The sequence below is a fragment of the Psammomys obesus genome, unplaced genomic scaffold, assembly GCF_907164565.1.
Source record: "Psammomys obesus unplaced genomic scaffold, mPsaObe1.curated_primary_1811, whole genome shotgun sequence".
In the NCBI taxonomy this organism is placed as follows: Eukaryota; Metazoa; Chordata; class Mammalia; order Rodentia; family Muridae; genus Psammomys; species Psammomys obesus.
Genome location: NW_026596051.1, coordinates 13,724,229 through 13,746,424, shown reverse-complemented (window position 1 = coordinate 13,746,424; position 22,196 = coordinate 13,724,229). Strand labels below are relative to the sequence as shown.

General features: G+C 46.1%; 1 protein-coding gene across 1 annotated transcript; it reads right to left on the bottom strand.

The window, feature by feature from the left end:
* Positions 1–566: 566 nt before the first annotated feature.
* On the bottom strand, positions 567–2,566 carry Pgam2 (phosphoglycerate mutase 2). Its single transcript, XM_055623918.1, has 3 exons — positions 2,153–2,566; positions 1,880–2,060; positions 567–733 (listed from the first exon to the last, which is right to left on the bottom strand). The coding sequence occupies exons 1-3, from the start codon at positions 2,564–2,566 to the stop codon at positions 567–569; spliced, it is 762 nt and encodes a 253-aa protein (XP_055479893.1).
* Positions 2,567–22,196: the final 19,630 nt, after the last annotated feature.

Sequence of the window (22,196 nt, the reverse complement as noted above, 5' to 3'; positions counted from 1 at the left end):
TGAACATGCTTGACTCCTAGACCTAGCCAGTAGCGGCCTGGAGTGGAAGTGCACAAGGAAGCCACCGACCTCAGGCAGTGGTCAAGCCTACTTCCTCCCTATCTTCTGCCTATTCTTTAGACTTTATGATGATGACAGTAGGCCATGGAGGACCTATGAGCTTAAGCTGTTGCAGGCCTAGCCCTAGGCTTGTCTTGGCCTGGAGGTACACTTAGCCAACCATTTAAGAGGTCACCGGGGTGGCAGAAAGCTGCCCTGAAGGAAGCTGGTCAGGAGCCACACTTCCTGTTACTCATGGAAAAGGCCAGGTCACATTCTTTTTTTCTCTAATATAACCAAGTGGCTCTAAAGCTCCAGGGTCACTACAGAGGGTTTGCATGGTCCTGCCCTAGCCCCCAATAGCCAGGGATGGGTACTAGGCTTCTGCCTCCATAGCTGTTGACTTGGGAATAGCTGCAACCTGAACCCAGGAGTTCCTGTGACTAATGAGTTGAGCTGGGCAGACCAAGCCTGGCTATACTAAATTTGGCACTATGCACAAGTAACTTTATTGCCCATGTCCACCCTCACTTGGCCTTTCCTTGAGCAGCAACAGCTTCCATGGCCTTCCGAACTGTCTCTTCATCTCCCAGGAACCTCATGGGCTTGGTAGGCTTCAGCGCCTGGTCCAGCTCATACACAATGGGAATTCCCGTGGGCAGGTTCAGTTCCATGATGGCCTCATCTGACATCCCTAGAGCAGAGAACAGTGTTCTTAGCCCCTTCACTCAATTCATAGCATGGCCTTTGTGGCCTTGGTACTGGGATGCTGCCACTTTGCCCATCCCTGAAAGCAAGGCTGCAAAAATGTGCCTAAAGGTCAAGGCAGACCTGTCTACAGAAATAGCCCAGCAGCAAGACAAGAACATCCCCCATGAATAGCAGTGACCTGAGTGGTCCAACGCATGCGCTCAGTCCAGTGTGAATTGGCCAGGCTAAAGGGTTTGGAAGAATGTCATTTGGTTTCTAGAGGTTCTAAATTCTCAACAGGGGAGGAACAGGAAACCTGACCCACTGCCTGCTGCTGCACTCCCTGACTGGAATAGCAGCTCAACCTTTGCTGTTGCCATCACCCCATCCTTACCAACCAGGAAGACCAGGGAGGAGGGGCAGGGGTATCACCCTCATGTTGCTCATCTGCCCACTAGTACTCTGGAGCTGGAGAAATGGGCCACACCCTACTCTTTTCTTGGGATCCCAGTAAGCCTAAAGGTCATCCAAAATCTAATATAGACTTCTGGAGTCTTAAGACCCAGTTGAGGCCATAATTCGTGTCCTCCCTACACCATATGGCCTTCCAGGGCCTGTGTGTTGGCCCTTGCTCTCTAGCAGGAGCACCACCACAAGCTTGAAATCAGAAGTAGCTCCATAGCTCTGCACCCAGACTGCTTTTTGCCCAGAGAAGCTATGGGAGGGAGACACAGTAGATCAGCTTTGTGCAGCTGGGCTGGCTATGCATCGTAGGTCCACACGTGAAGCAAAAGGACCTCAAATCCAAGGCCTTGTGTATATAGTAAGACTTTCTTGAGAGAAAAGAAATTAGCAAGAGTTCTGTACCAGCTCAAGTGGCTTGTACTCAGGGCTGAATGCACAGAGCTCTGGCACGTTTTCCCAGCGGGTGCCTCAAGCCTGTTCAGCCCACAGTCAGCTGTGCTGTGCAGGCTAAACACCACCACCGTTGTCCTAGCAGCCCACTGTATACTGGAAATGGAGCCACATAAAGAGTGTCTCTCGAGTCTTCCCTCCATCTCCTTTCAAAGCCCTCGCAGCTGAAACTCGTCAGGGCTCTTCCCTCACTGGTCTCTGCTATCCCCTCACCTCCTCCCTGAGTGGGCCTCACCTTCCAGGTGTTTCACGATGCCTCGAAGGCTGTTCCCGTGGGCTGCAATGAGCACTCTCTTGCCCTCCTTAATCTTAGGGGCAATCTCCTCATTCCAGAAGGGCAGGGCCCGGGCAATGGTGTCCTTGAGGCTTTCACAGGTAGGCAGCTCCCCAGGCTTCAGGGCTGCATAACGCCGTTCCTAGGGAAGGGCACAGGGACACTTGTGTTTGCTCCCTGGGTAGCCCTCCCACCCGGGCTCCCAACCTCCCAGCTGCCCACCACCTGGCCCACCTTGCTGATGGCAGTGTAGTAAGGGTGCTTATCATCCATGGGGGGTGGTGGGATGTCAAAAGAACGCCTCCAGATCTTCACCTGCTCCTCCCCGTGTTTTGCAGCTGTCTCGGCCTTATTGAGGCCCGTGAGGCCACCATAGTGCCTCTCATTGAGACGCCAGGTCCGAACCACAGGCAGCCACATTTGGTCCGTAATGTCCAGGATGGTCCAAAGGGTGCGGATGGCCCGCTTCAGCACTGATGTGTAGCAGATGTCAAACTCTATCTTGGCATCTTTGATGGCAATGCCCCCCCGCTTGGCCTCCTCAGTCCCCTTCTCACTTAGTTCTGCATCAAACCAGCCACAGAAACGGTTCTCTTGGTTCCATGAGCTCTCACCGTGGCGAACCATTACTAGGCGGTGGGTGGCCATGGCGGCAGGGGGACGCAGCTCCAGGTGACAGCTGCTTGCTTGGCGCTTTAGCTTTATAACAGTTTTCCCAGCCCCCACTCCAGCCCTTAACTGCCAATCAGCATTCCAGAAGGGACAGGCAGACATAGGCAACCAGTGGCATAACTGGGGGTGGGGTATAGGCCAAGGAGCTGGACTTAAAAATAGCCTCACAAAACCATCAGCTCTGCCTGGGCTCAGATGACAAGTCCAGAACCAGCTGGCACCCGGCCAAACTGGGTGGAGCTGCTGAACTGGACCAGAGTGAAGGGCAGAAGTCAGATATGGGGTTGTTCTCCAGGTGGAAATACTTATCTTTAACGTCAGCAGCTTTCAATGTCTGCTCGGGCAGAAACAAAACTACTGCAGGCCCACTTCTGATAGATAGATAGATAGATAGATAGATAGATAGATAGATAGATAGATGGTTTAACTATGTGACTCAGGCTGCAATTCTCCTGCCTTAGCCTCTTAACACAGTAAGACAAGCTCATGCCTATCTCAGGAAGGAATCTAGCCTAGTGTCAAGATAAAGTGTGTGTATAGGATATCCATACATAGAAGTCAATGAATACATAAACATGTATGTGTGCGGCGGATTACTGTTCTCCCTCCAGGTGCCTGACTCAGCAGACATGTCCTTGCTCACTTGGAAAGGTGTCCTGGGATTCAGGAGCCTAAGAACCACATAGCTCTGAGAGGAGGCCTCCTCAGGAGCCACAGCCCTGCTCCACTTCTTGGCTTCTTCCGATGAGAGAGTCACACCAGGCAGCAAATCTAGCAAAAGAGATTTATTGGGAGGGTCCAGGGTGTGGAGGGATGAATTCAAGTTGGCTGATCCTGCTCCCAGGAGAGGGCAGCAGGGAATGAAACAAAGGGCAGGGCTTATATAGGATTGCGGGGGGGGGGGGGGGGGGGAGAGCTTATCAGAGCAGAGATTTCTATTGGTGGGATTTCAAGTCCTGAGCTTGGGTTGCTCAGGGATTGGTGGGGTTTCATGCTCAGGGACTGGTGGGTTTTGTGGGAGGCTCAGGGATTGGTAAGCTTTTTTTCTTCCTTCATCAGGCCCATATATTAGGATGGGAAGACCTTCCAAGCTGTAGGCAGCTTTGGCTGAGGCACCATCACTGCCTAGCTTCTAGGGAAGGCTGAAGAGGAGGTGCTGCCCCCAAGCTTCTAAGGTGGTACCTCACAACAATGGCAGCAGGCAGAGGCAGGAAAAGTGACCTCCCTTCCACAGGCAGCCAAGCTAGGAGGGCACTTTGTTAGACAGAGAAGGAGCAAAAGTCAGCAGAAACGGAGTGGGGAAGTCATGTGGAGGACAGCACCAAACCCAAACAGCTAAAGCAGGGGCTGAGACACCTCTCCCCCACCCCCCTTGGATCGGCTTTTAGAACAATCAAAAGAAAAGGACTCTCCTCTCGGTTCCCTTGTTGAGTCTGAGCTGTCATCCAAACCAGGCTCATCCCACCAAGCTGAGACTACCTTGGAAAAGAAAATAAGATTCGTGGCACATGCAAGCCCCCGCCCTCTAGGGACAGAACTGCACTGACTTACCGGTGTTAGTTTTGGGGTATGTAGGAACCTCCGTTCTCGGGAGCACCAGGGATGGGTAGAGGCAGGGAATGAGCAGCATGATGTAGTTATGCACACCTTTAATCCTGGAGCAAGTGAGGCAAGGCTGCTCAGCCAAGACTGGCTGCAGAAGGTGGCAGAGCCACCAGAGTGGGGAGCTACTGGCTTAGCCGTGAGCCCCTGGTGTGTTGAGATGGTGGAGGAGCCCCAAGCCCATCTCTTCTTTGATCTGGCAAGGTTCTTTGTAGAGTACAGTGGTAGGAGCAGCAAGGAAAGCTGGTCATGGTGGTGCACGACTTTAATCTCAGCACTCAGGAAGGCAGAGGCAGGCAGATTGCTGTGAGTTCCAGGCCAGCCTGATATACAAAATGAGTCCAGGACAACCAAGGCTGCATGCATTGTCTGCTCAAAAACAAAAACAAAAAAAACAAACAAACAAAACAAAACAAAAAAAAAAAAAAAAAAAAAAAAAACAAAGAGCAGCAAGGGACAGGAGACCAAAGCTAGGAGGTTGCAGAGTCCCAGACAGTCCTGGGAGGGCAGGCTAGCCTTAGTAGCCTGAAGTAGCACTTGAAGTAGAATTAGGTAGAAAAACCAAATATTAGATACTGATTTGTTAATGTACCTAGTGAGATTACTTAGAGCACCACTGGTACTTCCTGTTCGCCAAGCATGACTTGACCTAGTGCCTGGAGCAGAATGACCTGGAGGAAGAGCTGAAACTGTGGTCAACACCAGGTTACTCTCTGCTCGCTGCCAGCTGTCATGTAAACGTCTGTGAAATCTTGCTTGCCCGCCCCACCTTGTGGTTTTAGTGTATAAGATGAGGCTACAAACTGGATCTGGTATTGAAGCCTTTCAGGAGCTGCCCCACCCACATCCCCAGCACTCTCTTGGGTGCCGGAGTACTTATTCCAGCAAGAGCTTGTTCCTGTAACGCTTTAAGGGCTCTGAAAAAATCAGGACAGGCAGACATGAAAAGGAAACCAGTTTCAAAGTTCCATAGAACTGTAAGGATACCTTCCCTCCCATCCTCTTCCCTTTCTTATCCTTCCCCTCTCCTCCTTTACCCTCCCCTTCCTCTTTCCTTCTCTTCTTGCCTTCCCTTCCCTTCTTTTCCCTTTTCCCCTCTCTTCTTCCCCTCCCTTTCCCTCCTCTCCCTTTTTCCACTCTCCTTCCCTCCCCCTCTCCTCTCTAAGGGTCTCACTACATAGCTCTGACTGTCCTAAAACTCACTCTGTAGACCAGGCTGGCTCAACTTCACAAAGATCTTACCTGCCTTTACTGGGATTGTACTATACTGCCTGGCCCAACATAAAGCAGCTTGAAACCCCTGGGATGGATAGAAAGGACTCCTGGGGCGTCTGCATCTAGCAAGAAATGGAATCCTGCAGGTCAGAGTTCAGGAAATGCGCCACCCCCTCCCTCTTTCTTTCCCTGTATTTCCCATGGAGTGGCTGCAGTGGTAGTGGTAAGCAGCCACCTAAACCCTGAGCAGGGAGCTGAAGCCTGGGGAGAACAGGGCTTTTCTGCACAGCTGTGTCCTCTCCCTGCACTGGCCTCAGGCTGTGGAGGAAGCCTACCACAGGCTAGAAATGAAAGGTCCATGTTAAGATCCTCACCAAACTCTCAAGTTTACTAATTTTTTTCCATTTTCCTCTGCTCTTGAGCCTGCCCAGTAGACTTCCGGTTTTCTTTATTATATTTGAAACATGTGTTCACTCTTTGTTGCTGTTGTTTTGTGTATGTGTGTGTGTTTCTCTGTGTAACAGTTCTCCCTGCCCTGAAACTCACTTTGTAGAGCAGGCTGGCCTTGAGCTCTTAGACATCTGTGTGCCAAGTGCTGGAATTAATGCCACCACACCAACTAAAAAACATGTTTACTCTTACAGCTTTGTTCTTACCTTTCCGCCCATTTTGATAAATTATCTCCGCCAAGGAAATAAGCCAATTCAAGCCAGGCTAGGTGGTGCACACCTGTAACCCAGCACACAGGAGGCCAGCCTGTGAGTTTGAGGCCAGCCTGCTCTACAAAGCTAGTCCATGACAGCCAAGGCTACACAGAGAAACCCTGTCTCGAAGAAAAAAAAAAAAAAGAAACCAATTCAAGTCAAATTAAAAGCAAAAATACAGTTTTATTGGGAACAGCTCTTGGGCAGGTTCACCCCAACCTCACAGGAGGGGGTCAGTGAAGTCACCATGCAGAGGCAGACAGAAAAGTGAGGGACAGAGAAAGAACACTGACGGAGAGAGAAAAGAGGAAATGCAGAGGGGGTGGGGAGAGAGAACACTGGGAAAAGCTGCTGGGGGAGAACCCCAGCCCATGGCTGGAAAGTTCAGGGCAGAGGGTGGGGTGTTCTAGCCATGCCCTGTAACAGGAGAGACTGAGGCATGCTGGGAGAACCTGGAGGACACGTCCACTTTCATTAAATGGGCACCTCAGCTGCTTGTCCCGGGTCTGAATCCCAACATTAAGGATGTTTACTTTTTTGTAGTTTGTTTTTTTTCTGACAAGGTTTCACTGTGTAGCCCAGCATTGCCTCACATGCCTAAAGATCCTCCTGCCTCTCCAGTGTTGGGATTAAAAGTGTAAAGATACACTAATGTATTTTTTTAATTAACTAATTAATTTTTTTGTTTGTATGTTTGTTTTGAGACAGGGTCTCTTTGTGTAGCCTTGGCTGTCCTGGAACTTACTCTGTAGTTCTGCCTGCCTCTGCCTCCTGAGTGCTGGGATTAAAGGCATACACTACCAAAGCCTGATGTATTGTTTTAAAGACAGAGTCTCATATAACTCAAACTGGTCTCAGGCTTTCCTGATTGTTGCGTGCATTTTTTTTAATCTATTTTATTGGTTTTGTATGCCTCTACCACCCTTCTCCATCCCTTATCCCTCCTAATTATCTCTGCTATCCCAACATTAGGTAGGAGAAAAAGGTTAGAAGGTATCAGGGTCCAAGAATTGCTGAAGAAAGATCCCAGACTCAAGTAGTATGCAAAAGCAGAAAGTGTTTATTCTGCAGAAGTTTCCAGTATGCTGGGATCCCCATTAAGGCAAAATGGCAATCCAGAAGTGAATACATAGGCTCTTTTTATAGGCAGTTAGGGCCTTTGTGTGGTTACTCTTAAAATAATTGGTCAGGAATAACATAAGGGCACAAGGGGATTCAGGATTGGCTAATTGTTTAGTGATTTTTCCCTAGTTACTGGGGACTTTATTGACCCATTGAGATTTGGCTTTTACTCATGTGTTGACCTTTAATTTGATTGGTTAGGGCTGGAACAAAGTGGAGAAAAGAAGCCTGTCATGGCATCCAGGCCTGGCTGTCCTGGACTTGTAGACCTGGATTTGTAGACCAGGCTGGCCTCAAACTCACGATGATCCGCCTGCCTCTGCTTCCCAAGTGCTGGGATTAAAGGTGTGTGCCGGGACCAAAGGCAGGTCTAAGAAATAAATTCATAGCACTATAAGTACCTACGTAAGAGAGAGTGAGAAAGAGAGGAAAAGAGAATCCATATTAGGAACTTAGCAGCATAACTGAAAGTTCTAGAACAACAAGAAATAACTCCCTAAAAGAATAGAAAGCAAGAATATTCAAACTAGTGGTGAAACCAATGAAATAGAAATAAATAAAATGCAAAGAATCAATAAAATGAAGAGTTGGTTCTTTGAGAAAATAAGATGGACAAACTCTTAGCCAAATTGACTAAAGAATAGAGAAAGAAGAACTGTATTAATAAAATTAGGGATAAAAAGGGGCCATTAGACAAGTATGGTGGTGCATATCTTTAATCCTAGAACTGAGGAGGCAGAGGCAGGTAAGTCTCTGTGAGTTTGAGGCCAAGCTGGTCTACATATCAAGTTCCAGGAAAGACAGAACTGAGGAGTGTGATCCTAACTTGAAAATAAATAAAATATTTATAAAAGAAAAGGGGTACATTACACCAGACACGGAGGCAGCCCAGGCAATAATGACAATCTTCAAAATTTTGTAATTCACTAAACTAAAAAACCTAAAAAGAAATGGATGGATTTCTTAATATGTATAACCTACCAAGGTCAAGTCAAGATCAAATAAGCAATTTAAACAGACTCATAATGCTTAGTGAAGTGGAAACAGTAATTAAGTCTCCCAACTGATGAAAGCCCAGAGCCAGATGAATTCAGCACAGAATTCTACCAAATCTAAACTAACAGTACTCTTCAAATTGTTCACAAAATAGAAACTGAAGGAACAATTCCTAATTCTTTTTATGTCACTCTTACCCTGGTTCCTAAATCATACAAAGATCTAACAAAATGACAGAAAATATAGACCAATATTCCTTGTGAATATAGATACAAAATTCTCAATAAAATACTTGCAGAATAAATTTAAAAAAAAAACATTTAAAAATTTATCCAGGCTGGGCATGGTTGTGCATGCCCTAATCATAGGACATGGGATGTAAAGGTAGGTGAATTTCTATGAGTACAAGGCCAGCCCGCTCTACATAGGAAATTCTAAGACAGCAAGGGCTACTTAACGGGGAGATCCAGTTTCAAGAAGGAGGAAGAGGAGGAGAGGAGGAGGAGGATTATCCCCCAGGATCAGTGGCTTCCTCCCAGAGATTGAGGGACATACGTAAATCAATAAACATAATACACCGCACAAAGAGACTAAAAGACAAAAACCACCCGCTCAGCTCATTATATGCAGAAAAGGCCTTTGACAAAATCCAACATTCCTTCATGATACTAAGCCAGAAGAGACTAGATATACAAGATACATAACACAGGCAATTGACAGCAAGCTCACAGCCAGTATCACCCTAAACAGGGAGAAATTCAAAGCATTTCAACTAATATCAGGGACTAGAGAAGGATGCAAACTCTTTCCAACCTATTTAACTTAGTACTTGAAGTCTTATCTAGAGCAATAGATAACTGAGAGTCAAGGAGGTGCAAATAGGAAAGAAGTCAAAGTATCTTTATTTGCAGATGGTTTGATTTTATACATAAATGAGCCTCCCCACCCCCGCAAAAAAAAATGTTTCCACCAGGAAACTTTTACAGCTATTGTGGACACAAAGATCCTTGTACACACAGAGCACTAGGGAACCAGGCATATTAAACACAAAGAAGGAAGTACCTGTTTTTCACCCAGAAGGCTGGGAATGGATGTTGTTAATGGCCTGGTGACCTTTTGCTAGCAGTATGGGCAGACTTCACCCAAACCCCTCAGAATGTTTATCCCAGACTGTCCCTCCCTAGCCCTTTATCTTTAGCTCCGAGTTAATAGAACCTGTTCTTAGGGGAGATGTTTTATGTATTTTAAGGCTTGCTGACATGCTATTTCAGTCAGAGACCACAAGAGATTATAGGCCTTTTAGCTATAGAACCTACCCTCAAGGTCACATGTACTTTGTGTTAGGATTGTGCAGCAAAGTTACAGGGTGGGTTCGCAAATCACGCCGCATGACTGGTTCCACGTGAGAAGTTTATTAAGGAAAGGGTCACAGAGACCTTCGCAGGGCAGGGCAGGAGAGAGAGAGGAGAGGCTGCTGAGTTCTCTTACAAGGTGACTCAGAGCATGCGCAGGTGGTTTCAGGTGGTCTGTAGGTGGCTTCACAGATCCCTGATAGCCGGTTTGTCAGCCCCAAGGGTGGGGCTGGCCATAGAGATGCCTGCTTACAAATCCCAACATTCCTCCTTTTTTGTTTTATTAAAAAGTGAGGAGGGCTGAGAGATGGCTCAGAGGTTAGGAGCACTGACTGCTCCTGCAGAAGTCCTGAGTTCAATTCCCAGCAACCACATGGTGGCTCACAACCATCTATAGTGAAAGATCTGGTGCCCTCTTCTGGCATGCAGGTGTACATGCCGGCAGAACATTTTATATGTAATAAATAAATGTTTAAAAAAAAAGTGAGGAGCTAGGAAGGGGTGATGGTGGGGAGGGCATAGGGGTGACCTTTGCTCTCCAAGCAACTTCCTGCTGATTAGGGGCATTGTCATTCTCAGGGTATAGCTGGTCCCCACCATCAGGGTCAATTGGAAGGTCATTATCTGGTTCTGTGGGCAAAGGTTGATAATCCTGTAAGAGAAACTGATTAATGGTTTGGTAAGAGAATTTTTGCTTTTGTTGTTGGAGGAATGTAGAAAGGAAATTAAAAAAGCAGGGTGCAAAAAGCAAAAGCAGAAGGATGAGCTGAAGAGGTGTGAGGAAGGGCAAAATCCATTTCTATATGGGGTTCTCCAAGGCCCAAGAGCTAGAGGCCTCGAGCTATTCCCTTCACTTTTGTAGATTTGTCTGGAGTTGTTGGATTTTGTCTTTTACTATACCCGACTGGTTGACATAAAAACAGCATTCCTCCTGGAGGAAGATGCAGGAGGAATCTTCTTTAGCCGTGAGGAGATCCAATCCACATCAGTTTTGAAGTACTACTGCTGCCAGCAAGTCAGTCTGTCTTTGGAGGGTTAGTATTGCCTTAGCCACTTGCTGGAGGTCCTGGAAGAAAGCTGATAATACAAAGTTCATGAAGTGGCTAGTCCTGCTATTCCTGTCCCAAAAGCTGCTGTGATTCCTGCAGCAGCCAAGAGGGGCAAGATTTGAACTGCCCTCTTATCCTGCTGGGCAGCTATTGAGTCCACAACCAGGATTCGTAGGGGCTCCTTCTCACTTATCACCCCCAGCTTGGGGAAGAGGAGCACCAGAGTGCAAACCCTTAACTAACCAGCAGGCAGACAATGGTAAACCTGAGTACCACAAAGAATCGAGGTGTTATTAGCAGTAGGGCATTGGGGTTGAGATGAGGTATCAAGGATTATAGTTTTATTAGAGTCTAAGGAACTTAGCATTCCTACAGAGTATGTCCTGGATGCCTTGAAACAGCTTGCCACACCAAAGAGGGTGATAGGAAAAAGGTAGGGGGTTGTGGCAACATCAGTCAGGGCAGTTAGTGAATGGTGAAGGAAGGTTACTTGACAGAGTCACTGAAGAAGCTGTCAGTGGTAGTTCTGAGTTGGTCCCAGGTGGGACACACAGACAGCAAGCTTTAAAAAGGCCTGGTTGGGTCACATTAAGGAGCTTGTAGGCTGAGGTCAGAGTCTGAAGTAGGAGATGAAATGACAGGTTTGTATTATTTAGGAGAAAGGGTGTCAGAGAGGCAATGACCTTAGATGCCAGAGCCTGCCAGCAGAATCAAACAGTTCCTGAGTGGGGAGTAAGGACTGAAATAATTAAAGCGAGTCACAAAAATACAAGAAAGAAATTTGTGGAACTGCCAAACTTGTTTTCTAAAACTACTTCCCTATAGCAGATATGGTCACATTAACAAGTTTTAAGGGACTTAACAAAACTTCCTCTTCTCTCTGTCTCAGGTGAAGGCCAGGGTGAAAACATGTTTTTCGATAAATAACAAAGCAGCTTGACAAACAAGCAGCTCTCCACACTTAGAGGAGTGTTTAATTACCTTCTCTACTTCTCCCATCCCCAGGGACTGGATAATATACCAGGTAGGATCCTATAGCTGAATGACCACAGGGGAATGGTACCTAGCAACAGAGGGGTTTGGGGCATCCCAGATTTGGGGGTCCACTTGAGAGGATGGTAAAGGAAGTAACATGTCACAGCTGGGGGCTGCAGAGATGGCTCGGCGGTTAAGAGCACTGTCTGCTCTTCCGAGGTCCTGAGTTCAATTCCCAGCAACCATATGGTGGCAGACATGTCACAACTGGTAGGTGGGATAGCTAGGAGAAGCAGGAGAGAGGATGATGGCAAGCTTGGGGTCAGGCAAATGGGTGGCGTAAAGGAGATAGAGGCTCCCACTTTGGCTAAAAAGTCCCTTCCCAGTAAGAGAACTGGACAGGTTGGCATCACTAAAAAGGAATGAGTCAATGGAACACGCCTGAAAATACAATTAAGTGGTAGAGTCCAGCAAGGCTGGCAAGGCTGTCCCCTAGGAGTGGTTGGTCCCCAGTACTCTGTCAGGACTGAGTAAGTGGCTCTGGTGTCCACAAGGAAGGAGATGCCTCCCCCTTCCCCATACCATGATAATTACCCGTGCCTTCCTGCTAGTGATGGCAGTGGTCTGGTCAAGTGATCCCGGGTACCTTCAGTGTTCTGTAGCCAGGCCTAGGATATCAGCCAAAGGGCAGTCTGGGAGTAGTGCCTCCATACCATGGGAGAAACGGTTATAGCCAACACTCCAGTGTCCCTCTTGGTGGCATTTTGGACATGGTCCTGGTGCCTTGCTGGGGTTAGGGCAAAATCGGGCCCAGTGACCTTCTTGACCACATTTGAAACAGGGACCCCATGGTCCTCATGCCTTAGGAGGCAAGGGAGCACTACTCAGCCTGGGTAGTGGCTGAGGCCAGTCGGATGGCCTTGGCCAGCATTTGGCATTTTTGCTTGCCAGCCTTCTCATCTCTCCCAAGGTACACCTTGAAGGCCAATCCTAAGACTTCTGCCTGTGGAGTCAGAGGTCCTCTCTCCAAGCATTTAAGCCTGATCCAAGCCCTGATATCAGGGTAACTCTAGAGAAAAAAAAAGTCATCAGGAGTTGCCTATCTTCTGTACTTTTGGGGTCTAGATTAGTATGTTGTAAGAGGGCCTTTGTAAGGAGCTCTAGGAATTGAGATGGGTTTTCATTCTTGTCCTGAACAATTTTCTCGAGCTTTTCAAAATTAACTGGCTTAAGGGCAGCCTTGTGGAGACCAGCCAGGAGGCAGGTTGTAAACTGATCTCTGGCTAAAATACCTTCCAGGGTATTATAATCCCTTTATGGATCCTGGTCAGGCAGCGCCTCAGCCCCAACCAGGTGTGCTGCGTTTGTTTGGTGAACCTCATCTGCATGCATTCTAGCCTGTTCCCAAACTCTCCTGCATTCCTCAGGCAATAGGTTATTGGTAACATATATATCATGGAAGGTAAGACTATAGGATTGAGTGAAATATTGAAATTCTTTAATGAAAGTAGAAGGATTAAAGGTATAGGATCCTAGTCTCTTTTCTACTTGAGAAAGTTCAGTTAATGAGAAGGTAACATGCACCCTAACTAAGCCATCCACACTAGCCACCTCCTGCAAGAGAAGAATTGAGGCTGGTTTATGCTAAGAAGAAGAAGGGGGCTTTGCTATAGAGTGAGAGTGGGTAGCAGGGAGGTTAATAGCTGTTGATGGGGTGAAAGTGGGTGCCAAAGTAGGATGACTAGGACAGTCTGTTGCTGGTAAGGGGGGGGTGAGGGTTCTGGAGAAGCCAAAGAGGAAGAGGAAGAAGTAGAGGAGGAGGGGGAAGATGGCAGAGGTTGAGAAGAAACCAGAGGGTGAGGACAGTGAGGTGGAGGTTCATCTGTGGGGTCAAAGGTAGAGAACTCTTGAGGTTGAGACTTTATAGCTAGAAGAAGTTTGGTAGGAGAACAGGAAGAACAGAGAGAGGGCTTAGAGGAGGCAAGAAGAAAGCTTGAACATAAGGTACCTCGTTGCATTTACCAGATCGTTGACAGTAATTAAGATGATCCCATAAAATATTGGGATTTAATGTGCCGTCAATCAACCAATTTGAACCATTATCTAAGGAATATGTAGGCCAACTTTTATTACATAAGTGTATGAGCTTAGAGGCCTTTAACTCAGGCTCCATGTGTAGAGTTTTAAAATTCTCCAGAAGACATCCCAGTGGGGATGCTGGAGGAATGGACAAATGGGCAGTTCCCATTGGGAGGGTAGGAGTCAGTGACCTTCCAGAGGCGTCCCAAAGGCAGGATTTGACCTAGTAGAGTATGGTCCTACCTGATCCAACAACTCAGCAGCATTGGCCAGAGACCATGGGCACAACTGCCCATAAGAGACACAGTTTACCTAGCACTAGGATTTTCATAGGCAAACATGAGAGGGGCAGAAACCATGCATGTAGAAGAAGAAAAAAATATCTCCCAAGGGAAAGGGGAAACCCTATATGGAGGTCAGCAAAAATGGTCAACCATAGCCATAGAAGACTGTAGTTGGGGGTTCCTCTGCCTCAAAGGGTAGTAGGAAGTTGCCAAATGCTCAATGGTCAATTTTCCCTTACCAAGAGAGGCATTTATGCTGACCAATGAGGGAAACTCACCAATACAGCCAGTGTTTCATGCAGCAGATATCGATCTAGTTGCTGGAAAGTGGGTCACGGGCGGATTTGGAATGAAATAGGTTTCCAACAGCTCTGGTGGGGTGCCGATGTGGTGTGGCCACTGGCGGTACCCATTCCCGGCCAATACACCAATGTTAGGATTGTGCAGCAAAGTTATGTGGCAGCTTCACAAATCATGCCACGTGACTGGTTCCACGTGGGAGGTTTATTAAGGGAAAAGGGAAAGGGTTACAGAGACTATCTCAGGGCAGGGCAGGAGAGAGAGAGAGGAGAGACTACAAGTTCTCTTATAAGGTGACCCAGAGCATGCGCAGGTGGTTTCAGGTGCCTATAGATGGCTTCACAATTGCCTGATATCAGGTTTGTCAGGTCTCTTGGGGCTGGCCGTAGAGATGCCTGCTTACAGATCCCAACACTTTGTATAGGAGTTTCTAAGTAGCCACACCTTAAGCTTTACTGTGCACCTGGAATGGAAATGATTGTTGTCTAGAAAAATTTTTTTCCCAAATTGTACTGTGTTTAAAATATGCTGACCATGAACTACCTGGTGTCCAACTCCCCAAGTCTGACCCAGGTTGAGGAAGTCAGTCTAAACGAGGTCATTCTCACCTCTGTGGTTTGCTTCCTTACCTAGACACCTGCAGGGTCCCCCTCAGTCAACACTTTCATCAAAGTAGCAGGATATAAAATCAACACACAAAAATCAAGTAGAAATGGCATCAGAGCACCTAAAAATGCACCTGGAACAGTCCCCTTCTTGACAACAACAACAACAACAAAAAATTGAAATTATATGGATTGTTTTTCATATCAAAAAGAAGTAAACCCAGAATTCTAAAAGATTAATGGGAAATCTTCTAACACTGTGAAGCAGAGCCAGCAACACCTTCTAAACAACCCTGGGAACAAAGGAAATTTTGGGAGAAACAGAAAATAATTTGAGCTGAATAAAATGAAAACATAGAACCAGGTATGGTGGCCCATATCTATAATCCCAGCACTAGGGAAGCTAATGTAGAAGGATTGGGAATTCAAGGCCATTCTAGGTTATAGAATAAAATATAGTCCAAACAATCAGACCAACCAACAAAAACAGATTAACAGGGCTGGAGAGATGGTTCAGCAGTTCAATGCCCTTGCTGCCCCTGCAGAGGACCTGGGTTCAGTTCCCAGAACCTGCACGTTGATTTCCAATCATCCTTAACTCTGGTTCCAGGAGATCTGACACCCTTTTCTGACCTTCAAGTGTACTGGGCAGTCATGTGGTGCACATATATACATGTGGGCAAAACACTCATATACATGAAGTAAAATCCAAATATCAGAAAACCTAGAGTGTTTAGGCCCATCAACACTCAGACATGCCCAGGCCTTACTGCCTAACGTAAGAACAGACATTTTGTCTTCCCTATCTTCCCTATCTTCAATATTTGCTGCTTACAATAGAAGAATGATAGGGATGATAAATGTATGTTCTGCTTGAGTTAAACCACATACCCTGCTGTGTTTCTTTTTCGCGGGAATGGTAAAAAGCTGGAAAGACCACAAACCCCCAAGAGAAGGGACTGGGAAGTCCCCAAGTTCCCCTACCCTTTATCAGCCAATCAGCCTAAAGGTTAGCTGATAATACTCTGTCTAGTTAGCCAAAGTGCAGCACTGCCCTCCCCCTGCCTTCTACAATTGGTTTTCCTATAAGAAGCCTGCTGTAAGGGAAGACCAGTGTTACAGTTTGGCTCCCAGGTTCACTGTGTCCCTGATCATGATCAGTCTTGGGGTATACATTCAATAAACCATTCATATCTGGCTGAGATCAGTGTCTGGGTAGTTTGTGCAGCTATCCCTGGACTGTATCAAGAGTAACAGAAAACACCCTGATTTCCCCCAGCATACAACATAGCAAAATTGTGAGATAGTTAACCACATGATCAGAGGGAAATTTAGAACATCACATACTTATTTGAGAAGCAAGGCATGCCTCAATCTAGGCTTCTACATCAAAAGATGGGGCAGGGAAAATGATGAAATGATCAAAGGGGAAGTAAAAGTAATGACAAAAAAAATGTAGAGAGTCTGAGAAAGGAAGAAGACACTTACCAGTCTCAGGAAGGAGGGGAGGGGAGGTGTAACAACATGGCCACCAAGAGTTAAGAAAACACTGTCAACAGCTCCCCATGCATCATCAGCTTTGATGACATAGACCTATGGTTGTAGAAGTCACAAACTATCAATACTTACCAAGAACAGCACACACCACCGAACGTGGCTCACCACTACACTTCCCCAGTGTAACACTGCCAAGTCTTTGCACAGGACTTACTTGGTCTCTTGCATGCTTTGGGGGAAGTGTCCAAGGTTTTCTTACTGTTGAATTTTAAAAGTTCTTTGACTTGTTTTTCTTGTTACTGATGTTTTGAGACAGTCTTAACTAAAGGCTCACACTTGCAATCCTCCTGCCTCAGCTTCCATGTATGGTAAATTTTGAGACTTCTTTATGTGCAGTTATGTGATATGGAGTATTTCTCCAACTATGTGCACCCTTTGTTTTTTTTTTTTCTTTTAACAAGCATCCATAATTCCATTTCCAGGGGGTCTGTTGCCTTCTTCTGACCTCTGCAGGCACCAACCATGCATGTGGTGCATGAATGTACATGTGACAAACTACCCAGGGAAAACAAAGAAGCAAAGATGTCACTCAGTTGCTTGCACAGCTTTCACAGAGTTCTGGATTCCATTTCTGGTGCCATATAACTGGGCACAGAGCTGCTCAGCCACAATAATGTACAAAGGAAGTGGAGGCAGGAGGATCAAAAGTTCAAGGTCACCCTTACCTACATATCTGGTTTGAGGCCAGCTTGGGCTACATGAAACTCAGTCTCATTAGAAAAAAATATTTTGGCTCAGTTTCACTCACGGGCTTCATGTCACTTGGTTTGTGGTGAGACAGTGAATGGTGGTACGGGAGACACAGCAGCATAGCTACTCACCTCATGGTGGCCAAGAATCATGAGGACGACATATATGCTTCAAGGCAAGACCCTAGAAATTCACTTCCTACAATGAGGCCACCATTAAAGTGTTTATCCACTATTGGATTAAGCCACTGCCTGCAATCAGGCACCTCAAGATTAGTCAAGCTTCTCCAAAAGCCCATCTCTGAACCCTGCATTAGAGAACAAACCTTCAACACATGAGTTTTTGGGGGGTACGCCATATATACATTACAATAAACTACAGCTTCAGCCCCATTAGAAGAGCTAAAAAATATATGGAAAATATCGTAGGAGACTCTTAACGGATATGGATGGTTTACACTGTGACAGGGCCAAAATTCTTCCATCTTGTCCCTGCCTGCTGCAGCCGTCTAAGGTCTTACTGAGAGATGATCCTCCCTCCACTTAATACCACCCTCTTATGGGAAAATCCCTTAGAAAATTACCCAGCCATGTCTCAGGGACTTGAGGTGAATACGCCCCAGCTAACTGCTTGCTTACTTGTACTTCCCCCGGCAACTAACAACCAGGATATGGTTTTTGCCTTTAAAAGCTTCTCACAGAAAGCAGTCCAAATTGCTCTGTGAGAAGTGTTCTCTCCAGGTAGTTGCTGGCTGGCTTAATAAAGACTCTCAAATTCAGACTCTTGTCCTGGGGTCTTTGTCCGATGACAACACTGTCAATGAACTTCAAAGTGGCACAAGCATGCTGGACAACAGGTTGGCTTTTATAAACTGGAACATACACTTACCACTTACGATGGTTGTTCTTGGCGGTCAACTTGAGTACATCTGGAATTAACTGAACCTCAAACAGCTGGGTACACCTGCAAGGGATGGTTTTTTCAGCCTCTAAAGAAAGGCTTTTTATTATGGGTGAGAAAGCATACACTGGGGAGCACACAGACATTCAGAGAAGCAGAGAGGAACTTGAAAAGCCCCAAGCCTGCCCCCACCCCCTTGAAGGCTTTTTTGTTTGTTTTGTTTTTTGAAGACAGGGTTTCTCTGTGTAGCTTTGGCTGTCCTGGACTTGCTTTGTAGACCAGGCTGGCCTTAAACTCACAGAGATTTGCCTGCCTCTGTCTCCCAAGTGCTGGGATTACAGGCATGGGCTACTGTGCCTGGCTTGAAGGCTTTTTTTTTTTTTTAATTTAACTTTTATTAATTACACTTTATTCATTTTGTATCCCCCCATAAGCCCCTCCCTCCTCCCCTCCCGGTCCCACCCTCCCCCCTGGCTTTTTTTTAACACAGTTTTTAATTGACTCTTTGGAAATTTCACATCATGCACCCCACTCATCTCACAGTTCTTCCACATCCACCCTCCACCCTTGTAGCTTCTCCTCAAATAAAAAGGAAAATTATAAAAGAAAAAGAAAACAACAACAACAAAAACTGTGTCATCAACCCCTCTGGGCAACACCAGATGAAGAACTGGGGTACCCCCTGAGTCTCCATACTCAAAAGAGACCTCAACACATCCAGCTTCCTCTTTTCTGAGTCACCAGGGGTCTAGACCATACCAGAAACAAAACAGAAAACAAAAACTGAACTGGAAGTTTCTGGTTTCTTTGAAGGCTCAATTTTGTCATATAATGTTTTTCTGCAATTTGGGCACATGATGCTTTGTGAGATGTTTTGCTGTGAACTCTCTCATGCAAACTCTTGTGAGTTTCTCTCTCTTGTGTGACTGGCCAGCTGAAAACATCCGTGGGTGGACTCTGAGGAGAGGAGTTATATAGAGGCCAACCCACAGTGAGACATAGCTTTTTGGATTGACATAACTGCACTGATCTTCAAGCTTTGACACTTGACTTCACAGAGAGAAATGTTCCAGAAAACTTCTCGGGGCAATCCAACTGAGTCTTGAGGCTTTCACTGACTTTGTGTTGTTGCTTGGTGTTGGCCTTTGGACTGGACTGCTGGTATCCTGATGACTGAGTTTGGTAATCCCCTAAAGACTCATCCACCCTAATCAGCTGGAGGCAGCTAAAAGAGGTCTACAGCCCTACTCACCACTAATCTCCTACCCAAGGTTGGGGGTGGGATGTGGTGGAAGGGAGGCAAAGGTGTTTAAGAACCCTAAATAAAGTAGGTTTGGTGAAAAATCTAAGCCTACAAAAAACTTACCCCCTTACGGAGGAACTGGCCTTTTGCTCGCATTCACTTATCAAACTGAGAGGTAGTCGAGGGTAGTGGGCAATCTCTCCGGGCCTCCAAATGTTGTAGCCCAAGAACAGCCACACAAACCACTCAGACTCCAATCTCAATATGATTTATTGCATGCACACCCCAACTAAGGACACAGTGTGACCTCGGCCTGCTCTTAGGGCAGTCTCTTTATAAGAAAACCAAGTATAAAGGATGGGGGAGGGACAGTAATACATTAGAAGTTCAGTTTGACTAACTAAACAAGCTATTATCAGCTAACCTTCAGGCAGATTGGTCCTAAGTGAGGAAAGTGAGGCAGTGGTTGGGGTTTTCTAGAGTACAACAACCAGAGCACAGTCAAGTGCAGAGATAACACAGAGTGTAACTAGAGTGTAGCCGAGTGTGGAGATAACAGAGCATGAGTTACGACACCATTGAGTCATTGTAAAACATAAGGTTAACTTGACCCTCTAGCAGGGTCTGTTAGCATCAGCTAGGAATAACTACTTCTAGAGAGCAGAGTTAAAATTTTTTTAACTTAATTTCACTTTATAAACAAAAATGGATACTGAATACAAAATGGCGTCAGCTATGTTACAAAGAGCAGGCCCAAGCTGGTGAGATGGTTCAGAGGTTAAGAGCACCGTCTGCTCTTCCAGAGGTCCCGAGTTCAATTCCCAGCATCCACATGGTGGCTCATAAGTATCTAAAATTCTATAATGAGATTTGGTGCCCTCTTCTGGTGTGCAGGCATACATGTATACAAAGCCCTAACAACTCCAGTCCATATACCAAGTGACTTGGAAGGCTCCTTGGAAGGCTTTGAGTGGGGCCTGAGACAGGAAAAAGGCTCTTCAACAGGTCCAGGCTGCTGTGAATGCTGCTTAACCACTTGGACCATATGATCCAGCAGACCTAATGGTACTTGAGGTGTCAGTGGCAGATAGGGATGCTGTTTGGAGCCCTTGGCAGGTCCCTGTAGGTGAACAATAGAAGGGGCCTTTAGGATTTTGGAGTAAGGCTCTACGATCATCTGCAGACAACTAACTGTTCTCCCTTTGAAAGACAGCTCTTGGGCCTTAGTGGAAAGTGAATTTTTGACAATGGGCTGCCAAGTTACCAGGTAATCTGAGCTGCCCATTATGACCTGGATGTTGTCTCGCCCATCAAGCCATCAAGTGGGACATGAACAGCAGCAATGTAGTATTAAATGGAAGTGCTGTATATGCAATTGGGCCTGAACAGGTCCTAAAGGCACAAGCAAGTTACATGAAAAAGTTGCCCAAATGGTTTGTTTCTACTCCTGATACAATACTGTCGGCTGCCACAAATGCACCTATGGCTTTATGGGGTGTGCCAGATCAGTTGACTGTGGAAGAGTATGAGAGAAAATTGTATTCTCCTGATTCAGTTGTTGTCTGGGATGCCTACTGCCTCTGTCTGCTAACCTAGGCCTAGTCCTGGAAGCTTGGAGCCTCCGTACAATCTAACCTTGGCCTAGAATGTTTTCAGCCTCTGAGACGTACTGCCGAATAAGCTCACTCTTTCTTGTTTTTACTGAGCTCTGGGCTGGCTGGTTCAACCCAGATGTTCTGACTCAAACTCCTCTTCCAGCTAACTTATTCAATCTTGCTTTTCTCTCAGCCTCTGAATCGCTCTGCAGGGCTTCAAACTAACTCCAGCAATCTGCTCTAATCTACTGTCTCCTCATTCTCTGTCTCCTTCAATTTTCACCTGAGTTCTCTCTCTCTCTGCAACCTGTCTATTACCATCCTGGTAAAACCACTCTCTCTCTTTACTGCCCCTTAAGTAGCTTCACTTTCCTCTTCTCATGAGAGTTGGGCATATCCTATTCTGTGAAGTCTTTCTTTGATTTGTCACTGTTTCTGCCACTCAATTAAACATCACTTTCAAACATGGATGCTTCTTTCTACAAACTAACTTTACCTTCATTGTTTCAGATTAAAGGCATGGGCCACCACACTTGGACCTAAGCTTTTCTTTACCTAAAACCTTCTCTATACCAGGCTGGCCTTGAACTCAGATCTGTTTTGTGTTCAGCCAGATTGCCCACAACTAGAAGGTTGGATGTGATCTCTTGCCAGAGTAGCCATGTTTTGAATTAAAATTCCTTTACAGAAGAGACTCGGGTCTGGTTTACTGATGGTTCTGCATTCGATGCCAGCACCACACGGAAGTGGACTGTTGGGGTTTGGTCTGGTGCTATGTATTCAAATGCTGACTTTAGTTCCTTGAGAGCTGGTTACTGCCCTGTTATGGACATTATTAATAACGCTGAATTCTCTGCTGTAACCACATGATGAGAAGGAATATCCCCATTATCCCAGATTGGTTGATTAAAAAGCCCTGGGCAGAGCGAATAAAGTAGGTGTAGGCTTTGGGGACAGGAGAGGATCTTGGTAGAGGAGGAGGAAGAAGGAAGAAACACATGGCCATGGATTAGCATGGGAGAAGCATGGGGTCGGCATGGATGGAGGAATTGGCCCAGATGAAGAACATTGGCAAGTATCTGGACTTATGGATGGGAGATAGCCCAGATAGGAATGAATGAAGCAGATGGAATGGGGTGGGAGCTGGGAAACACAAAGTAGCAGAGGTGGAATTATCTGCCCAGCTAAGGTGAAGTAAGGCAAGTCTAAAATCTATCAGGTGTCTGTGTCCTTCACTGATTATAATAGTGGGTTAGATAACATTGCTGTAATAATTATAGGAGTAATAATAAACATTATTAGTCCTTACCATTAAGTTAACAGCATTACAACCCCATT

Coding starts and splice junctions, on each gene's coding strand:
- Pgam2 (XM_055623918.1), bottom strand. CDS start 2,566: ATGGCCACCCACCGCCTAGTAATGGTTCGCCACGGTGAGAGCTCATGG. Junction 2,061..2,152: donor ACTACACTGCCATCAGCAAG/GTGGGCCAGGTG, acceptor GCCCTTCCCTAG/GAACGGCGTTATGCAGCCCT. Junction 734..1,879: donor CATCGTGAAACACCTGGAAG/GTGAGGCCCACT, acceptor TCTCTGCTCTAG/GGATGTCAGATGAGGCCATC.